Below are 21,013 nucleotides of genomic sequence, written 5' to 3' on the forward strand. Positions count from 1 at the left end.
CAAAATAATATCATTAAAAGTGTGAGTTTCGTAAAAGTTGCTTAGCATTTTTTTATATAACTAGAGAAAAATATACTTGAGTTGTATAATGTGATATGGAATTGTGGAAGTTACTTCAAATTCAAATTGGTTATAAAATAAAGGGCTTAATTGCATGTTTAATCCCTTATGTTTATTTTAGTTTTCAAGTTGGTCTCTTATGTTTTAAAAGTTTCTGATAGAATATCAACAGAATATCTGTTAATTAATGTAAATATCATTAGTCTTTATTATTATTGATGTAGATATCATTACTGTTTATTGGGTAGCACTAGTCAATGGTTAGCCTTCATGAGCCATGATTAGTTACTATTTATTTAGCTTACCAATTCTTGTATATATTGGATTCAGTCATATCAATACAAATCATCGAACACATTTCTTATAACCTATCTCTCTGTTAATCATCGTTTTAAAAGTTTCAAGTTGGTCCAAAACATTACTCACATTGGAATAAGTTTTTCCCTTCAATCACTTAACGTTTAAAGATTCGAGTTGACAATATGGGTGATGGAACTTAACTTATTTAGAAAACCAGTTTTAAAACAATTTTTTAATTTTTTTGTTTTATTAAACTCAATATCATGTCGCTGAAGGGACTAATTTATTCCAATTTGAGTAACGTTTTGGACCAACTTGAAACTTTTAAAACGTAAGGGACCAACTTGAAACATTTAAAACATAAGGGACCAACTTGAAAACTAAAATAAACATATGGGATCAAACATGCAATTAAGCCTAAAATAAAGTTAGAGTTGCATACAAAATTATCACTGAAATGCTCTTAATAATAATTAATTTAATTTAAATTTGCTTTATATATGTCTTTGACTCCAATAAATATTCAGAATTTTGTTTTTAATCACTGTAAAATAAAGTAACAATTTTTTATCCCAGTAACATTTTCCTTTAGCATTTCTATGACCCAAAAATGCTGAGAAAAAATGTACAAGGACTAAAATAGCTTACTGAAAATTGAATAAGGGCTAAAATATCAGACTTTTTTTTATAGCACTAAAAACAAAATTCTGAATATTTATAGGGATCAAAATCATATTTAACCTTTTAATTTATTAATTAATTTAATTTTAAACTTGTAATTTTCTTTACTCAAATCCATCATACTATATATAAAAGTTGCCCCAAGCAGACTTTGTTGCCCTAATTTTTCAGAAGCCCTAATGTTTATAATTGACTGTTTTACCCTATTCCAACTTTAATTATGAAAAATAAAAAGAAAAATTTGCCGCACATCTGTTTTCCCCTACCAATATGCCGCACATCTGTTTCCCCGAAAATACGGCAAACAGATTAACCACGCAAATAGCAAACAAATAAACAGATAAACATGAGAAATAAACCACCGAAATATCTCAAATTGTTGTTTTCAAATTGTTGTTTTGGCTCAAAGTTGTTTCCTATCACACATAAAGCCGCAAATCAAACAAAATACTTACTTCCTATATTGTTTCCAACCCTAACAAAAAAACGTTCTCCTTTTTCTTGACCTATGGCTGGAAGAAACATGGAAACTCTCCTCTCCTATCACTGCCTAACTGGTATTATTTTTGCTATTTTATGTAACTATTTTTTGCTGATGTTTATATTATTTTTGTTTCCTTGCAATTTATGCATAACCAATATTTCACTCTCCTTCATTGACAGGTCCTCTATTGACAAACCCAATTTCAGATTATGACAAGGCAATCAACAAGCTACAACTCAAATACAGAACATACATCGTCGACTATGACCTCGAAACTGTGAGTATACTTTCCTATTCGTTCAACTATCATTTTCCTTGAATTGTATAATGTTCTTTGCTTATAATTAAACTGTTGTACTTCTGTGTTTTTGGTCTCTTATTTAATTTTTGTGTGCGCTATCTCTATTACATATATAACAATGCGACTCTTTCCATGTTTCATTATAATATACATATAAGTATATGTAACTGTAATTTTAGTCACCTCAAATACACTATTTGTTGTTTTTGCTTTAATTGATACCTATATAAAAACGTTTTTTTTTTGTATAGGCTAATATATACCATTTTGCTTTTAAACTTTCATTTTAGGTTTTGTTTCATGCAAGACTTGACCCTCTTAAAATTAATCTTTCAATATTTCTGTGGTGTCTATTTTGGCAGCTGTTGTTCTTGAGTTCATCATGACCGAATTCATAGTGTTCTCCACTTATTATGTTTGCTCATTATTTCACTTTCTTATCCTATATTTTGCCATAAATTCAAAGTAGAAGATTTCCCACTTGCTAGACACCTGAACAAATAATTTCTATGCAAATGTTTTAGAATTCTATTATATACAGAAAAATGTATGATATGCTATGTGAAATGTTTATTGAGGGTCTATGGTTCTGTCACTTAAATCCCTACAACCTATGATCCATTTCAATTTGTGCTACATGTATATCATAAATTCGTATAGGGACCGGTTCTCCATTTCAATTTTTGACATTATTAGAACAGATTTTAGTGACTTCAATGCCAAGTGTCCAAGGCAGATTTAACATCCATTGATTCTGAATTTTAACAGATTATAACAGTACCTGTTTTAAACAATATCAACTTAGAAAAATACGCACCAATACACAAATAGTTGTTGTATTTGCTCGAATGTTGGAACTACCTGCTTTGTTATTTACTGTCTTCAATGTTCATGAATCAGACGTTTAAGATTCCGTGTTTTTCCTTTCTGTTTATACAATTTGGACAATAATTTTCATCGTATTATTGTGTTGGTTGTACTTGCTTAGCTCTGCAAACTTTCAGCAGTACACCTAAATAAAGTTTTGGTTTAAGCATTAAGTGCTTTAAATCTAATGTGTCCGGCCTTCAAATTTGTTGAGTGCGAAACACTCTTAATTCAATCCACAATTTAGTTTCGGATTATCTGTTAACAACTCTTCTTTTATGTGATTGAGAACCTGTTCCAATGCGGGATTAACGTGCTATTTATTATATATATATATATATATATATATATATATATATATATATATATATTTGATTTAGGTTTCTTTGACACGATGCATAAATGAATGGCGTTTAAGAACTTTATACGCCTGTAAACAGAAATTTAGTATATCGGACCTCGCTATCTTGAGATATATTATCAAACGGTTGTTAAAGAAACCAAAATATAGAATTGTCGTAATTCATAAATGGTAACAACTATTGTTGCTTTTGTAAGTTCATGCATTGTTTTATTATCAAACGGTTGTGAAATAAAACAGTCAAATAGTACTGCTTGGTTAATTTTATTTATTGCAATATGTTTCTGGTTTTTTGTTCTTGAAATAGGCTATTAGTTCTTTTTTGATTTCCTTATATTCTGCAGTATTTTAGAATCCTTTTTGTGTATTTCATACAGCCTTAAATATAAACAGAAAGGTAGTGTTTTTAGTCCAAGTTTGGATCGACCACTTCATAATAATAACTGAAATATATGAGACCATTCAGCTATAAACATGACCAATACACAAGTCATGCCTAAAAAACTTGGTACACAGAAAAAACTCAAAAATAGAGGGCTCAATTCATATTGCTGGCATAGAAACTCGCTATTTTAATGCAGCCTTCAACTCTTAATTCTTCAGAATATTCTTTAGCATACATTTGTGATATTTTTTGTGGACACTGCACAGGCAATTAAAATGTTGGTCCAACAATCAGCATCCCACGTTATTCCTCCATCATAACTTTGTGTTAAAATCGCTCTGTTGTGATTGCTTATACATTTTAAAAGATTAAGATTCTGGATCAGATTTGTTGTGGTGGCTTATACATTTTAAATAAATCAGATTCCCACATATCTTCTTCAGCTCCACGCCCTTATTTGCTTCTGTCATCTATCTTAGATGCATGATCTTAAATGGTCATTTATATCCTCTATTATTTATTTCATAATGCTTATGGGTTTTGTATGATGTTTATTTATCATTCATTTTTTCAGCCTTTTCAATGTATTATGCAAACCAATTTGTCGTCTGAACCTTCGAAATTAAAGGCTTCCTATAGAGGTTAAAAATTTCAGTTTATTTGTTTTTTGCCTCCAGTTTGAGATTCCCACTATTCTCTTTGTTCACTTTCAATCTGTAATAATCCTTTTTTTTACTTTTGTCGTCAAGAAGGAATGCTCTCAGTACACCTATACTTCAAACTTCAGTAGCTGATGCACAAGATGCCAGTATATGAGCTGCTAAATGCGACAAAGCTATTCAAAATGAAAAATCAAAGTTAGATCCCAAACCAGTCTATACTCGAAACAATGAGATGTTGTTACTAAGTGTGATTTCTGTTTTAGCCAAACCTTTTCAAAAGGTAGTTACCTGTAATTGGTCAAACCAATCATATTTTCCTAATAACATCATGTCTAATGCTATTTGGGGCATCATACCACCATCTAAAACCAGTATTGTATAATCCTATTTTATCCAATCCATCTGCACAGACATTTCCTTCACTAAGGATATGAGTCACTACAAAATGCATTCCTTTGGAGAGTTTCATGCAATTAAGCCACCTATTCCTTACTTCCCAAATAAACATGCTATAGTTGTTGAAGGCCTGCAAGAGTAACATTGAGTCTATCTCCACCCAAAGGTTGAGCCATCCTCTCTCATGAGCTATTTCAATAGCTAATATAGCACCAAAAATTTCTGCAATGAACATTGAGTCTGTCGTAATTCACAAATGTTAAAGTAAGGTTCAGATTTGAACATGGCGAATAAATAGCAGGTACATCTCGCAGAACATATAAAATTTGTGACTTTAAACTTTAATCTCACTCGGTGTAATTAAAGAATGAAAATTGTGATTTAACTTGATCAACAATAAAAGTGCACTTTAGCAGACACTCCTATCTTCTTCCTGGCATGTGTTAACATTGGTTGTTTTCTTATTTCACGTGTACCCTCATAGCTCCAAGCTCTTAATAATTTACTCCTGCTATTTCCTTATTATTTCATCTCTTATGATTTGTTATTATAGAATTATAATAGGAGTACGAAACTGAAAACTAAAGAGGTACCATAGCTGAGTGGTTTTTTTTTTAAAAAAAGTAGATTCTTAAAAAAAAAAAAAAGGACGTAACAAAAGAAAAAGATTAGATAATGATGTTTCAATGGAAAAGGATGTAACCACTCAGCTGTGGTTTTAACCAAAGAAAAAAAAGGATTTACCAAAGAAAAAGGATGTGGTCGCCCAAAAAAATAGAAACCAACTTTTCTTTAATAAAAAAAATTCTCTTTTCATAATGATAAAAAAAATCTCTTTAATAAAAACAGCATTATATGAAATATGGCACGCCTGTGAATCTATTTCTTATATCTGCTCCTATTCTTATGCTTCCTTCCTAAATAATTTCAACTATAAGTTCATTCTATATTAAAGGAACGACTGCTTCTTCCTCCCTGCTTTCAATTCATGTTCCTATTCGCTTCATGGAGAATAGCAAGAGGCGAAAAATAGTGCAAATATATGATAATTCAGAAATTGTTTCACATCAACCTTCATCTCATACAAGTTTCAACGTCTCTAACAGAAATCCTTTGTCCGACATCACAAATGGTTAGTCAAGCACAAGCACCGCAACACTATTAGTAATTGTTTCACCTATTTTTCCTAAAACATGGATGTTTCTTTGCAGAAGTACCGAATAGGCGCCGTTCTAATAGCCAGACCAACGAAATCCTTGGAACCAGTGGACATGTTTTAACAAATGCGACACATGTGTCTCACGACCATTCTGTTGGATCTTTCGATGGCATATGCGGTGAAAACCGCAAGGATTTTGATATACCAGACAACGAAGGTAAACTATCAATGAACACACTTGGTTTTTATGCTATTCTATTTAGATTAGAATATAAGAACACCAACCTATTTGACCAAAAGCACACGCACACTATTTCATAACTAAGTGTGCTATTAAATATAGATATTGTCATATTACTTTAAAATCATCAAATGCCCCCTGAAAGCAAGTTCATCTTTCTCCAAGTTTTTCTATTACAAATTTCTCTATATAAGACTTATCACCCTATAATATATCATTCATTGTTATACTCTATTGTTACAATATCACCATTTAGGTTCTGTACCATCTCAAGTATGAAATCCTTTACTTTTGCTTCGTCATTTCTTTATGTTTAGCTTCCCTTTTTATAAGTTTCTTACTATAATAACTAAAGAAGTGATTGTCAGGTGCTTCTATTGATAATAAGCATTGAGAACCTAAATAGTAAATCCAAGTGTGTAATAATGTATTGACCAAATATGATCAATTCTTTAGTTAACGTTAGAAGCCCTCCAAATAAAAGCCATCAATGCTTAATGCTTTTTATAACACATTACACCATATATAACTATTATTTTTACACCTAAATATAACCAGCATATTAATTATTGTTAACAAATACGCCTAGCCAACATATTTTCTAAAGTATCACTGGTTGTATGATAAATGCAGCTGCTACTGTTATTTTCATTTTAAATATAAAAAACTGAGGGTTTCAATTGAACACTACTTTAGAATACACTTTATTATTAACAACAATTAATATGCTGGTTCAACTTATGATGTATAACTCTGAAAAATTTGGTAAGATTTTTTATTATTATTGCCTTTCTAATTTCATATATGTAGTTGCCTTCTAGCATTGGTGTTTCATTTGTTATGTTTGCTTCTGTTTTGTTTCTTTTGGTTTTGTAATGAGTAGGTGATTTGTACTTATGAGTATTACTATCTGAAAAATTATGCATTCATTCTACTATACATGGAATGTCCTTCACTACTGATCAATTTATATTTTATGTACAACTATTGATTTTCATTTCTCTTATGTACGCCTTAACAGGATATACACATTGCATATGATGTGCACTTTTAGTTAAAATTATTCCCATCCCCTAACTCAGACCCTAAAATTAAGATGTACTCTTTGAAAACTCTAAAACAAACCTCATATTCTTCAAAAAATGACGTCTTCTCCCACCTCCTACCCATTGTGCATTTTCGCATCAATCTTGCTTTCTTCAATTTTATTTTATGTCTTAGTTGATATACATATGCTCGAACATTGATGTTCGTTGCGAGATTTTAGTTGTCATGTTCTCTTATTAAGAAAAGTTTTCTTCATAAGGTTACTTATTAAAATCTCTCTAAACCTAAACAGATAAAAAAAATTACTATGCAAATTTTTCACTTTGTGATTGCCAGCATCTCTAAGAATTTGTTTTTTTTCCTCTATTCCCATGAACAATTTAATCTGCGTGCCACTTCTTCGACTTCCATGTCGTTTCTTTCCTGTATGGCCTCGCAGAAAGTTAAGTACTTTGTTTGGATTTCTTATATCTCAGTTTTTAGAACACTTTGTTTCTTTACAAAAACTGAAAGTTATAAAAAAACAATTAATCTGAAAAGAACATTACGACCATCTCAAATTTGTTTATTTCATTTGATTCAGTGATTCATTTGGATGATGATGTAAGTGCAAACCAGACCCATCTTTTTCAAGCCACATACACAATTTTGTCGTCTGTCACATCTACTAATGAAGAATCAATAGTTGGAAACTGCCTTCAAAATCAGGAAGACGAAGATATCCCACCAAATTCAGGTAATGTTGCTTTTTGTCCATGCAATTTTATATTTATACTGTGTAGCTAATATCGTATTGGATGAATATGAATTTAGTATCATAAACTTATATTGATCGAACAATGATTTCTTAACGTATATAGCTATTGTATTTGAACAGACATCGGTACTGACATTGTGCATCAGAATTGCAACGATGTGTTATCGGAAATATTTTCGTCTCTTCGATCAGGTACCATTATTTGTAATTTAAATATAAATATGTTTGCTTTCATCCGAGACATTGTTACAGTACATACAAATGATGATACTCGCGTTGTTTTCAGATTCTGTTGAAAGTGTAAGTTACGAGGATTTTGGGCAACCAGATTGTATATGCAAGGACTGTGGATCACACATGTGGTATGGAGAGAGGACTCGCAAGGAGTGCAAGCCAATGGTGCCAGAATTCTCTATGTGTTGCAGGGAAGGGAGGATCAAAATTGCGTACCCACCGTTGCCTGAATCTCTCGCTGATTTGTATTACTCTGACAATAGAAGAAGCAAGTACTTTATGGAAAATATTCGATCTTTTAACAGTATGTTTGCCTTCACATCCATGGGTGGCAACATTGACAGCTCTATGAATAGTGGGAACGCTCCTCCGACGTTTGTTCTGAATGGCGAAAACTATCATCGGATTGGTAGTTTGCTGCCAATGGAAGGAGATGAACCAAAGTTTGCTCAATTGTACGTTTATGACACTGACAACGAAATCAAGAATAGAATGGCAGCTGTGGGGTAAAATGTTTTAAACTTTGCTGGTTCCGGTGTTTATTTTTCATTGCACTCTATTAAGTAAAGCTTTCATACCATTCATATTGATATTTGGCTTTTGTTTGTAGGATGGATGACGACAACGATTCGATGAAATCGTCAATTGTTACTGACCTAAGGGACATTCTTGATGATGTCAATTCCTACGTCAAACAGTATAGAACTGCAAGAGATACTTTGAAGGCGAGGAATGCCCCTACTGTCAAGCTAAGAATATTAGGCAAGAGGAATCGGGATGGCCGGAGGTATAATTTGCCTACAGCGTCAGAGGTTGCAGCTTTGATAGTCGGAGACTTTGATTCTTCTGATTTTGAAAGAGATGTTGTTGTCGAAGAAAGATCTGGTCCTTTGAAGAGAATTTCAATTCTTGAGCCATCTTACTTACCGTTGCAATATCCGCTTTTGTTTCCAAGAGGTGAGGATGGTTATCGAAAATATATCAGGTACAATGAAACATCCAAGAAGTCACAGATAAAAAGGCTATATGTCACTCTATTAGAATGGATGGCATATATGATCCAGCATCGAGAAAGAATTTATTCAACTATTGTTTTTTCAAGGAGGTTGCTCCACCAATTTTTAGTCGACGCGTTCAGTATGATAGAGTATGCAAGATTAAGGTATGCAAGAGATCATCAAAAAGAGTTAAGGGCGCATATGTATAAAGGATTAACCGAAGCACTTCTAAGAGGAGAGACAAATCCGGCTACTACTGGAAAAAGAGTTATTTTGCCCGCGACTTTTGTTGGTGGTCCACGCTACATGATCCAAAACTATCAGGATGCAATGGCTATCTGTGGATGGATTGGATATCCCGATCTGTTCATCACGTTTACTTGCAATCATAAATGGCCGGAGGTTGTTGATTTTCTCAAATTGCATAATCTAAAACCAGCAGATAGACCAGATTTGTCTTGCAGAATTTTCAAGTTAAAACTCGATCATCTCATAAAGGAGATCAAGAAGGGCCAAATATTTGGAGAAGTCCGGGCAGGTGAGTAATCTATACACTAAAGTTTTGGTCCCAACTGTAGCATTTTATTTATATATGTTATGTTCCGTTGTAAGGAATTTGAATTTATTTTCTATTGCTACTTCATTTCTATATTATAATACACGATGCAAATACTAAAATGAATTTCAATTAATTCCATACGGCACATTGATGAAATAGTATGTCGATCCATGTCGTATATTATGCATCTACCATGTAAATATAATGTTTATTAGAGGTATTTTGTAGTCAATATTCAATAGTAATCCACGACTCCCTGATTATATGACATTTGTGCAATACTTTATTTTTTACATTAATTTACCATGAAGTTAACTTATTTCGAGCTTCTCTGTTGTGTCTGCAGTTATATATACTATTGAATTTCAAAAGCGTGGGCTACCTCATGCACACATACTGGTGTTTTTGAAGCCAAGTTATCGTTGTAAGAAGCCTGAGGATCTTGACAAGATTATATCAGCAGAGATTCCAAACAAAGATACAGATGTGGAGTTGTTTAATATAGTGACTACGCTAATGATTCACGGCCCATGTGGTGACCAGAACACAGGTTCACCTTGCATGCTAAAAAATAAATGTACCAAGCGCTTTCCAAAGAAATTTGTGGACCAAACCGTGATCGATAACGATGGATATCCAGTATACAGAAGAAGGGACAATGGAGTTTATGTAAAAAAAGGAGAGTGTTTTGCAGACAACAGGTTTGTTGTGCCGTATAATAGAACACTGCTCTTGAAGTACAATGCTCATATCAATGTCGAGTGGTGCAACCAAATTCGTTCTATCAAATACCTTTTCAAATATGTGAACAAGGGACATGATCGCGTCACCGCAAACTTTTACAGTGGTGGAGGTGAAAGTGGTTTGGATGAGATAAAAATGTATTATGATTGTCGGTATTTGTCCGCGTGTGAAGCTGCCTGGAGAATATTCGCTTTTGACATACATTACAGAGAACCTTCAGTTGAACGGTTAAATTATCATTTAGAAAATGAGCATTCAATTATGTACGAAGAGAACGAGGATATTGAAGAAGTCGTAGAGCGATCACGTAGAAAAACTACAAAGTTTTTGGCCTGGATGAAAGCAAATCAAAAGTATCCAGAAGCAAGAAATATGACTTACAATGAATTCCCGACAAAATTCGTGTGGAAGGCAACGGATCATGAATGGACTCCTAGGCAAGTTGGTTTTTCGATAGGAAGAGTCCATTTTGCTCCACCAGGTTCCGGCGAAAGGTTTTACCTAAGAACTCTCTTAAACTACATCAAAGGTCCAACATCTTTTGATGACATCAAAACGGTCGACAGTGTAAAATACAATACTTTCAAGGAGGCCTGCTACGCTATGGGGTTACTGGATGATGACAAGGAGTTTATAGACGCGATAATGGAAGCAAGTCTTTGGGGCACTGGCACTTATTTACGCAGACTCTTTGTAGAACTCATGGTATCTGATCAATTTGCCAGACCAAATGTTGTCTGGAATTCTACATCCGCAAGTTTAATTGATGACATTCTCCACAAACAGAGGCGGGTGCTTGGAGCTCCAGGTTTATTTCATTGCTAATTTATTATTTTTAATTACCTAATAATTATGTTTATTCATTCTTTCTCCTCAAATAATTTTCCATCTCTGAAAGTACATTCCTTTGTCTTTATACGAAAGTAACTACCGTTGTTTACTCAAATTACATGCAGTGATATTAGTAAATCTAATAGTGATTTTGCGTTTCTGCCAAATAATTATTCTAATGACAATTTACATTAATTATGAATGAATAATTATTTATATCATAAGTGTTTACTGTCTGAAGTTGAAAAAAATAATCTCTATTAACTGCATTCACACGTCTGTTTTTTATCAAAATTACATGAACATGGTTGTTTTTTTCACGTATATATTTTCGACATACAAGTCCTGCTGATTTTTAACAACCTTGATTTGTCTCCCAGATTTACGGTTGACTGATGAGCAGTTGGAGGCGTATGCGTTGGCTGAACTAGAAACGTTGTTGCAGAGTTTTGGGAAGAGTTTGTCTGATTTTCCTCCAATGCCGACAGCAGATGCATCGTTGGTAACTGATGTCGGAAATAGATTGATTTATGATGAAATGAATTATAATAAGTCTTTACTAGCTGCTGAACATGGCCAGTTGATGTCGACCATGACTTCGGAACAACGTAATGTATATGATACAATCATTACAAGAGTCAGGGAAGACAAGCCTGGGTTTTTTTTCCTGTATGGTTATGGTGGTACGGGAAAGACATTTATTTGGAGGGCATTGTCAGCTGCATTGAGGTCTGAGGGTGAGATTGTTTTGGCATGTGCATCCAGTGGGATTGCTGCCTTGCTTATACCCGGTGGAAGAACTGCACATTCAAGATTCGGTCTCCCTTTTATAATAGACGAGACTTCAATGTGTGGAGTTACCCCAAATACACCGTTGGCATCGCTGGTTATTAAGGCTAAACTTATCATATGGGATGAAGCGCCAATGATGCACAGGCATTGTTTCGAAGCACTTGATCGATCCTTGAGAGATGTTCTAAAGACCGTAGATGAGAGAAACAAGGACTTACCGTTTGGTGGTAAGGTTGTTGTCTTAGGTGGAGATTTCAGGCAGATATTACCGGTCATGCCCAAAGCTACCAGGCCAGAGATTGTCTATGGTACAGTTAACTCATCTAATTTATGGAGGTACTGTGAAGTTCTTACGCTTACAAAAAATATGAGGGTTCTAAGCGGAGCATCTGAAGCAGACATTGAAGAGAGGAAGTTGTTTTCTGACTGGGTTTTAAGCATTGGGGATGGTACAACTGGGCTAATCAATGATGTCGACATATCCGTCAAAATCCCGTCCGACTTGCTTATTCCAAGTTCAGGTAATCCTATTGCATCTATTGTTGAAAACACTTACCCAAATTTGTTAGAAAACATTGGTAAAGCAGAATATTTTCAAAGTAGAGCAATATTGGCACCAAAGAATACAATTGTTGATCAGGTTAATGATTATGTGTTAGACTTGATTCCTGGTGAGGAGAAAATTTATTTGAGTTATGATACACCTTATCATAAAAACCTAGGCGGTGACGCACTGGACGACATCCACACACCTGAATTTCTCAACACCATTGTTGCCTCCGGATTGCCAAACCATAGGATTCGATTGAAAGTAGGAGTACCTGTGATGTTATTGAGGACCATAGATCAAAATTTGGGTTTATGTAACGGTACAAGATTGATTATTACAAAAATGGGTAAATTTGTGCTCGAGGCAGAAATAATATCTGGGTCTAATATAGGTGAAAAGGTGTTTATTCCAAGGTTATCGTTACAACCGTCTGATACTAGAATTCCATTCAAGTTTAAACGAAGGCAATTTCCGTTGTCCGTCTCATTTGTAATGACTATTAACAAGAGTCAGGGCCAGTCTTTGAAAAATGTTGGTGTCTATCTACCGTCTCCTGTTTTTTCACATGGACAATTGTACGTCGCAGTATCGAGGGTTACTTCGAGGGATGGTTTAAAGATGTTGATCAATGACGAGGACGGTCAGGATACTGATGTGACATCAAATGTGGTCTACAAAGAAGTTTTCCGTAATGTGTAGCACTTGGTTTTGTAGTAATGTTTTTATTGCATTTGGGTACTATTTTTATGTTGACAGACGTTGGATTTTCTTTTTTCAATAAACTATGTCATTAAATTTATATGTCATGTTACTGTAACAGGGTTGATGTCGTGGAGATTGTTTAATATGGTGGGTTACAAAGGTTTCTGACAATTTATTTTATAAATTAAATTATACTGTTTTTTGGTTTCAAGTAAAATGATCCCTTTCACATTTGCGCTATAATTTTTTTTTGTATGACCCGTGCGGAAGCACGGGTCAATGGTCTAGTATTTATTAATTTTGTTACGTCTGCAGCAACTTAGCCTAATTTTTTCCCGCTCATTTGCTTTATTAGGTTTGCAATTATTTAACCTAACAAATTCCATCTAAAAAAATGCATTGCACACCAATTTCATTCCTATCCGCTTGCCTTTTTTTTTGAAGAAAATATTTTCTACCATATCAATGATCACGTATGATCCTTCTATTTTATATTTTTTTTTGTCAAGAATTTTACACCTTTTTTTTTTTTGGATTTTTTTTAATTTCATGCCTGTTTTTTTGACATCCTTATTTATTAATTTTGTTACGCAGCAACTTAACCTAATTTTTTCCCGCTCATTTGCTTTATTAGGTTTGCAATTATTTAACGTAACAAATTCCATCTAAAAAAATGAATTGCACACCAATTTCATTCCTATCCGCTTGCCTTTTTTTTTGAAGAAAATATTTTCTACCATATCAATGATCACGTATGGTCCTTCTATTTTATACTTTTTTTTGTCAAGAATTTTACACTTTTTTTTTGGATTTTTTTTAATTTCATGCCTGTTTTTTTGACATCCTTATTTATCCTTATTTATTAATTTTGTTACGTCTGCAGCAACTTAAACTAATTTTTTCCCGCTCATTTGCAAATCCTTATTTATTAATTTTGTTAAGTCTGCAGCAACTTAACCTAATTTTTTCCCGCTTATTTGCAAATTAGGTTTGCAATTATTTAACCTAACAAATTCCATCTAAAAAAATGCATCGCACCAATTTTATTCCTATCCTCTTTTGCCTTTTCTTTTTGAAGCAAATATTTTCTACCCTAATCCTTATTTATTAATTTTGTTAAGTCTGCAACAACTTAACCTAATTTTCTTTTATAATATTTTCAGATTTCATACATTTTATGAAGTGTTTTATTTTGACTACTATAGATTATCACGTGTTATTTTTTTCACCGTTACCAATTATATATTGCATTTCCCTTCAAAAAAATTATATATTGCATTTTATTATTCGTATGTCAATTTTTTGACAACAAAACCCGAGCGGAGCACGGGTCAAAAATCTAGTTGTTTTATTAATTTCACCTTAAGAAATAATTTCCAAATATAATCGTCACTCTCCCAAAGAAACCTAATCTCCTCTCTCAATTACATTCATTGATCACAACAAATTGCTCTCATGAATCTATCACCACCGAAATCGCAGCAGCTTCTGTCCAACGCGGCGTCATTGCCAATTATCCTCCCTGACGAGCTTATCACAGAACTGCTTTCTTTCCTTCCTGTCAAATCTCTGATGCCAATGAATTGCGTTTGCAAGTCATGAAGAAACCCTAATCTCCGATTCTTCCTTCACCAAATTGCAACTTCAGCGATCTACACGAAACCCTCAACTTGCAGTTACACGGGTGGTATATAATTATACCAAACGTACCTTGAATTCCTTTGTTTCACCAATCTCCTTGAGTAATTTTCTGGAGAATCCGTCAAAGCCGATAACCCTTACCAACAATCCTTACTATTGTTTGAATGAGGATAGTAGTTCAGTTGTTGGTTCTTGCAATGGATTGCTATGTTTGTACTGTTATTCTGACAAGTCTAGAGAGATGTGGTTCCGTTTCTGGAACCCAGCTACAAGGACAATATCTGATAAATTAGGACACTATCCTGATGCTGCCACACGTTACTGCAACATGTCATTTGGCTATGATAATTCGACGGATACTTATAAGGTAGTGAACTTACATCGAGGGGCGAGAGTTTTTAGTTTGGGCGATAATGCTTGGAGAAATATTCAAAGTTTTCCTGTCAATTATTACGTAAAGGCTGGTGTGCATTTTAGAAGTACTGTTAATTGGTTGGCGATTGACAATTACATCTTTGAATATAACGATCAAGATGATTATTATGATTGTGATTATATTACTACCATTGAGCAATTTTAGATTGTTTCACTTGATCTTGGTAAGGAGACATACAAAAAGTTGCTTCCCCCTCGAGGTTTTGTTCAAGTGCCACATATTGAGCCATCTCTATGTATGTTGATGGAATGCCTTTGTTTTTCTCATGTTGTCGAGCAAACCCATTTTGTATTATGGAAGATGACAGATTGTGGAGTTGAAGAGTCTTGGACTCAATTAATTAAGATTAATTTTCAAATTATGAAAAAATTTCCTCCTGAGTTCGTGCCATGGGTTCCATTGCACCTTTCTAAAAATTATGATACACATACACTGTTATTGGAAAACAATCTTGAAGACACACCAGTTGTCTATAATTTGAGAGATGGTAGCGTAGAGAGAATTAGAATTACCAATGGTGAATGCTCGGGGATCTATATCAATGATTATGTTGAAAGCTTGGTTTTGAGTCATTGAAAGTAAGTCCCTCTTCAAATTTATTTGAGTTTCTGTTAATTCTTGTTCTGTGATTATTTTATATGATGGCTTTTATTTGATTATTTTGACTATTGGTAACAGTTTGACAATCTCTCCATTGAATCATGAATTTCTTTTGCTTTTATATTTAAGGTAATTCACACAAGAGAAATTCCTTCTCTGTTGAATATTCATGAACGAGTCGCTTTTAGAACTAAGCTAAATAATGAAATGGTCTTCGTTGAATGAACTGAGAAAACTTTGGCATAGATACTTCATTGAATGAACTGAGAGATCCTCTTAAGATATTTAGAACATGCCGATGTTTTTGCAAATCCACAATTATTGTATATTCTTCTATTTTGTTTAAAGGGTTAATTATGTTTTTGGTCCCTACAAAATTGCGACCTTGTAAGTTTAGTCCTTACTTAATTTTAATAGCATTTTTAATCCCTACAAAAAATTTCTGCACTCAATATTAGTCCTTACTCAATCCAAATTTGTTTAATTTATGCTTAAACTCTTAAGTTTTTCAACAATTTTTTACAGGCGTGTTAAGAATGTTATTAAAAGGTCCTCCGAAAAAAATATCGCAAAAATTTGATTTCTACGTCCATATTTTTGTTACTTATATCTTAAACTTTTGTCGTTTTAAAAAATTCATATTTAATTTATTTTATGTTAAAAAATTATAGATTTTAGTAAATGAAACTTTCATAGTGTTCTAAACTTGTATAAAAAGAATCGTTAAAAAATTTAAGAGTTTAAGGATAATTAAACAAAATTTATTTTAGCAGTGACTAAAATTATAAGTAAATTTTTTTTTGTAGGGATTAAAAATGCTATTAAAATTAAGTAAGGACTAAACTTACAAGGTCGCAATTTTGTAGGGACCAAAACATAATTAACCCTTGTTTAAATGGTCGGTGCACATCCACGCTGATTTGCAGAGCAAGAACCATTTTATTTTCTTGTTCTTGATAATAATGCTGCTATAGACTCTAGTTCTTGTCAAATGTGGTCGAGACTCTTATTCATGGCACATTATGCTCTTTTGAGCATCATGCAACTTCTTTGCTATTGAATTATTTGTGTTTTACTATTTCACTCTCCAATCTAACAAGAGCCCTTTTTGAGTTCTTTTGAGCATCATGCAACATTATTGATGGTACATGGCTGGATGAAGAAATGATAGGAAAAAAGAAAAGAAGAAAGAGGCATTTTACTTCAAATTATGTTTATCTTTTTGGTTCCTTTTAGTTTCAAGTCTACTGTTTTATATGCAATTTAAGTGCATTTTTATAGGACCATTCAGGTATGATAAGAATTTTGTTGTAGTTAAACAACAACCACTTAGTAATAATAAACAATAATCCGTGGTGGATGTTCATTTATCCTTTTTTTACCTTTTATTTGGTTTTCCTGACAAATAAATGTAACATTTTTAACCATCTACAATGCAACTGTTCACCTTCCAATTTTTCACAATAGAATGTCAGTTCAAAATAACAAGTATTTACTATGTGTCTGTGTTATATATTAGGTTATGTTATTCTTACAATAATATTAATAGTGAGCAAATAACAATATGCCTTAAATATATGAGGAAATTTAAGGGATTTAGGTGTATTTTTCGAAACCCTATGGATCATGATACAATTTCAGCTACAGCTTTTATATTATACAGTTATCTCATAGTTACATTTATGAATCTATTTCAAAATCTTTTATTTCATGTACTATACACTTATATCATATAGTTTGATATCCTTTTCACATGTGTTTTAAGAAGTATTGAGCATGGTTTTCATTACAGAAGAATCCTTTTCATAGTTTGACTAATTTGGTAGTGTTTCGGATAAGACAAGTGGCTTTGTGTTCATTGTGTTTGCCTTGATTTACATCTATCCTTGCTGCATTCCTTTGATTTCTATCTCTCCTACACCTTTTGACAAAACACTTTTCAAATTGTTGTAAATTCATGGTTAATTATTTTTCTTTGTGTCACATAAAGGTAGAGCAGTTTTTTATCAAATAAAAGAAAAGAAAGAGTTGAACATTTTATAGCCATAGCAGAGAGTTGATTTATAATTCCTTAGAAAATAATCAAATGATTTGCCAACGAAGTTCCTTCTTGATGTATCAAGGTTAACATCTTCATCAAGCACATTTTTTTAGTTAATATACTATTCTCATGCAGCTGCTCGAGCTTTTTCCACAATGATTTAGCATTTTTCTACCGTATTAAATAGATTTTTCTATCATGTACAAATTTGGACGTCTTAAGAAGTTCAAAATAATAAATTCGTATTAGAATTTACGTATTGCATGTTAAATATATAAATTTTTAATAATTTGTTGTTTTTAATAGAAAATTGCTACATTTAATTTCTTTAACACTTACAATATTACACGTATTAAAAAAAACTCAAATAGATGCAATCAAGAGTCTTCCTAGTACCACTAAGGATTAACTGATTGACAAAATCATCATCACTAATGGTGGAAACGAAATAAGTAGATTGACTAAGAAATTCTCTCTTTAGTTGATGTGGCTCCACTTAAGAAATACATAGACATATAAATAGTTCGAGCTACACTACAAGAAATATTGCATTTTGTCAGGGGCAAAATCCTTGAGAAAAGGACAATATTCCTAGGAAAATGGACGTTTGTGAGGGAATTTTCCAGAGGCGGAAACCCTGGAAAAACAGCTCGTCACTAACATTTGTGAGGGGTTACACCCTTGGAAAAAAAACGAGGGGCTAAACCCCTAACATATGTCCTGGCTTTTTCCCTGTCTTAACCCCTGGCATATTCCCTCACTTTTTTCTGCAACTGCTCTGACTGCTTTGAGCTAGTCTATTCTCACATCTATCCCCATTCCCCACCCATACTCACTTATATTAATCGACTAAGAACTTAATTAACACATCATAATCATTGTCTTTGTCATTTCCTTTAACTCCTCAGCATGTGAACTAGTTTACCAAATGAATAAAATTAAAGCAAGCAAGCATGTAGCAACTTTTCTTCATGCCATAGATACTGTGGCATCAAGTTTCGTCTTTAGGTAACTATTTTATTTATTTTGTTGATAGAAAAGAGAATTTGGCAATGATATAAGGTCCGACTTTATCTTCAGATAGGATTGAAAGAAACAAGAAACATTGATAAAAAAAGATTTATTGGTCCACAATCAATATGGATAAATTCCATGCCCATATAGGACGGTCACATTTCATGCAGGGCCCACCATTATGACAATGCAATAGCTTGATCGTCTTTTATCCAACTTAGGCATATTTGTTATTTCAGAATAAATTATTTAATAATATAAATATGTGTGTATATATGAACTAATTTTGGAGAATGTCAAAAAAAAAAATAAAAAAAAACTAATTTTGGCTTGTGAAAGAAAGGTAGAAAATTGTAGGATGTTGTTCCACCACTTTTTTTTTTTTACATAATGTTCTTCCACTACTGAATAACGCAAACCCTATTAAATGGGTCGAAAAAATAAAGAATAGCTATCCACTTTGGGTTGGTTTGGTAGTATTGGTTTGAGAGTATGCTTCTATAAGTGTTCTCTAGCCTAATATTGAAAAATGCATGTATATTTTATAGGGAACTTAGATTTTATAGTTTTTTAATGAGTCAAAAAATCCCCATTTCAATGATAGGTGTTTGATTTTGCAACTTTAAGGACATGATACAAATCTCATTCGATAAAATGTTTTATTAAGGGTTAATTATGTTTCTTGTCCCTACAAAATTGCAACCTTGTAAGTTTAGTCCTTACTTAATTTTAATAGCATTTTTAATCCCTACAAAAAAAATTTACTTATAATTTTAGTCCCTGCTAAAATAAATTTTGTTTAATTATCCTTAAACTCTTAAATTTTTTAACGATTCTTTTTATACAAGTTTAGAACACTATGAACGGTTCATTTACTAAAAACTATAATTTTTTAACATGAAATAAATTAAATATGAATTTTTTAAAACGACAAAAGTTTAAGATATAAGTAACAAAAATATGGACGTAGAAATCAAATTTTTGCGATATTTTTTTTGGAGGACCTTTTAATAACGTTCTTAACACGCCTGTAAAAAATTGTTGAAAAACTTAAGAGTTTAAGCATAAATTAAATAAATTTGGATTGAGTAAGGACTAATATTGAGTGCAGAAATTTTTTGTAGGGATTAAAAATGCTATTAAAATTAAGTAAGGACTAAACTTACAAGGTCGTCATTTTGTAGGGACCAAAAACATAATTAACCCTTTTATTAATGACATAGTTATTAATTAATAATTTTTCTTTCCCTTTTGTCTTTTTTGTCTTTTGATTTTTTTGGTAGTGGCCGGAGTTTGAACCCCGGACCTTGCATATTTTATGCATTGTCCCAACTATCTGAGCTAAGCTCACGAGGGCCTTTTGTCTTTTGATTGATCGTTATAGATAAAATTATAAATTTATTTCAAAAACAGTTATATTATACATTTTTTGTTCTAATTTTGATGAAATTCTTATTTTAAAATATATTTTTTATATAACTATATAGAGTTTTTTTAAAGGATATAACTATATAGAGTTATAAATAAAAAGGAGTTGGGAAATAATTGGATATCTAGTCCAGTATTGTGTATGAATATGTATCTTTTTCTTTTTTTAGGAACATATGAATATGTAATTTGAGTCATAAAAAACGTTGCGAATATATATATGTTCAACTCAACTATCTACTAATTCATTTTGGCTCCACTGATAGTGTCTTCCATTTTTTGTGAAGGACATTTTACAACAGTCTCAGTTGAGATTTGAATTTCATCTCTTAAATTATATTTTCAAACTTTTACAATAATTTTCTTAGAATTTTTTTGTTTTTTTTAAGGAAAAAATTTTGCTCTTCTCTTAATGAAAGTTTGATGGATGATGTAAGAAGTGTTGTTGCGTGGTTGTTTAGTTTGTTTATTTTATTTCCATTTGATAAAAAAAAAAATATGTTTAGCTGAGCTTTTATCCACCCGTCTAGATTTTCATAGATTCCAAAGAATCCAGGTGCTAATGAAGATAAGTACAAGCTTTTGTTTTTTTGTTCTTTTTCAGTTTCAAAACCAATACATCATATGTGGCAACCCGTTGATGTACACCCCACCATTAAAATTTAAAATTAATTAATTTATGCCAACTAAAAAAAATATCTTCCCTCACTATCCTTTCATTTTTTAGCTAACTCGTGTTTCC

General features: G+C 32.5%; 1 protein-coding gene and 1 pseudogene across 1 annotated transcript; both read left to right on the top strand.

The window, feature by feature from the left end:
• The first annotated feature begins 1,549 nt into the window (after positions 1-1,549).
• LOC146907439 (uncharacterized) lies at positions 1,550-13,158 on the top strand. The gene is made up of 9 exons (XM_085729108.1): positions 1,550-1,598; positions 1,705-1,802; positions 5,690-5,873; positions 7,528-7,680; positions 7,822-7,893; positions 7,988-8,441; positions 8,546-9,471; positions 9,839-11,044; positions 11,448-13,158. Exons 1-9 carry the CDS (start codon positions 1,550-1,552, stop codon positions 13,106-13,108), a joined length of 4,803 nt encoding a protein of 1,600 aa, XP_085585234.1. The 3' UTR covers positions 13,109-13,158.
• A 1,403-nt stretch (positions 13,159-14,561) lies between these two features.
• Positions 14,562-15,764, top strand: LOC146907440 (F-box/kelch-repeat protein At3g23880-like; annotated as a pseudogene).
• Positions 15,765-21,013: the final 5,249 nt, after the last annotated feature.

Source organism: Medicago sativa, chromosome 7 (assembly GCF_051527215.1).
Source record: "Medicago sativa cultivar Bolivia chromosome 7, Bolivia_mono, whole genome shotgun sequence".
Lineage (NCBI taxonomy): Eukaryota > Viridiplantae > Streptophyta > Magnoliopsida > Fabales > Fabaceae > Medicago > Medicago sativa.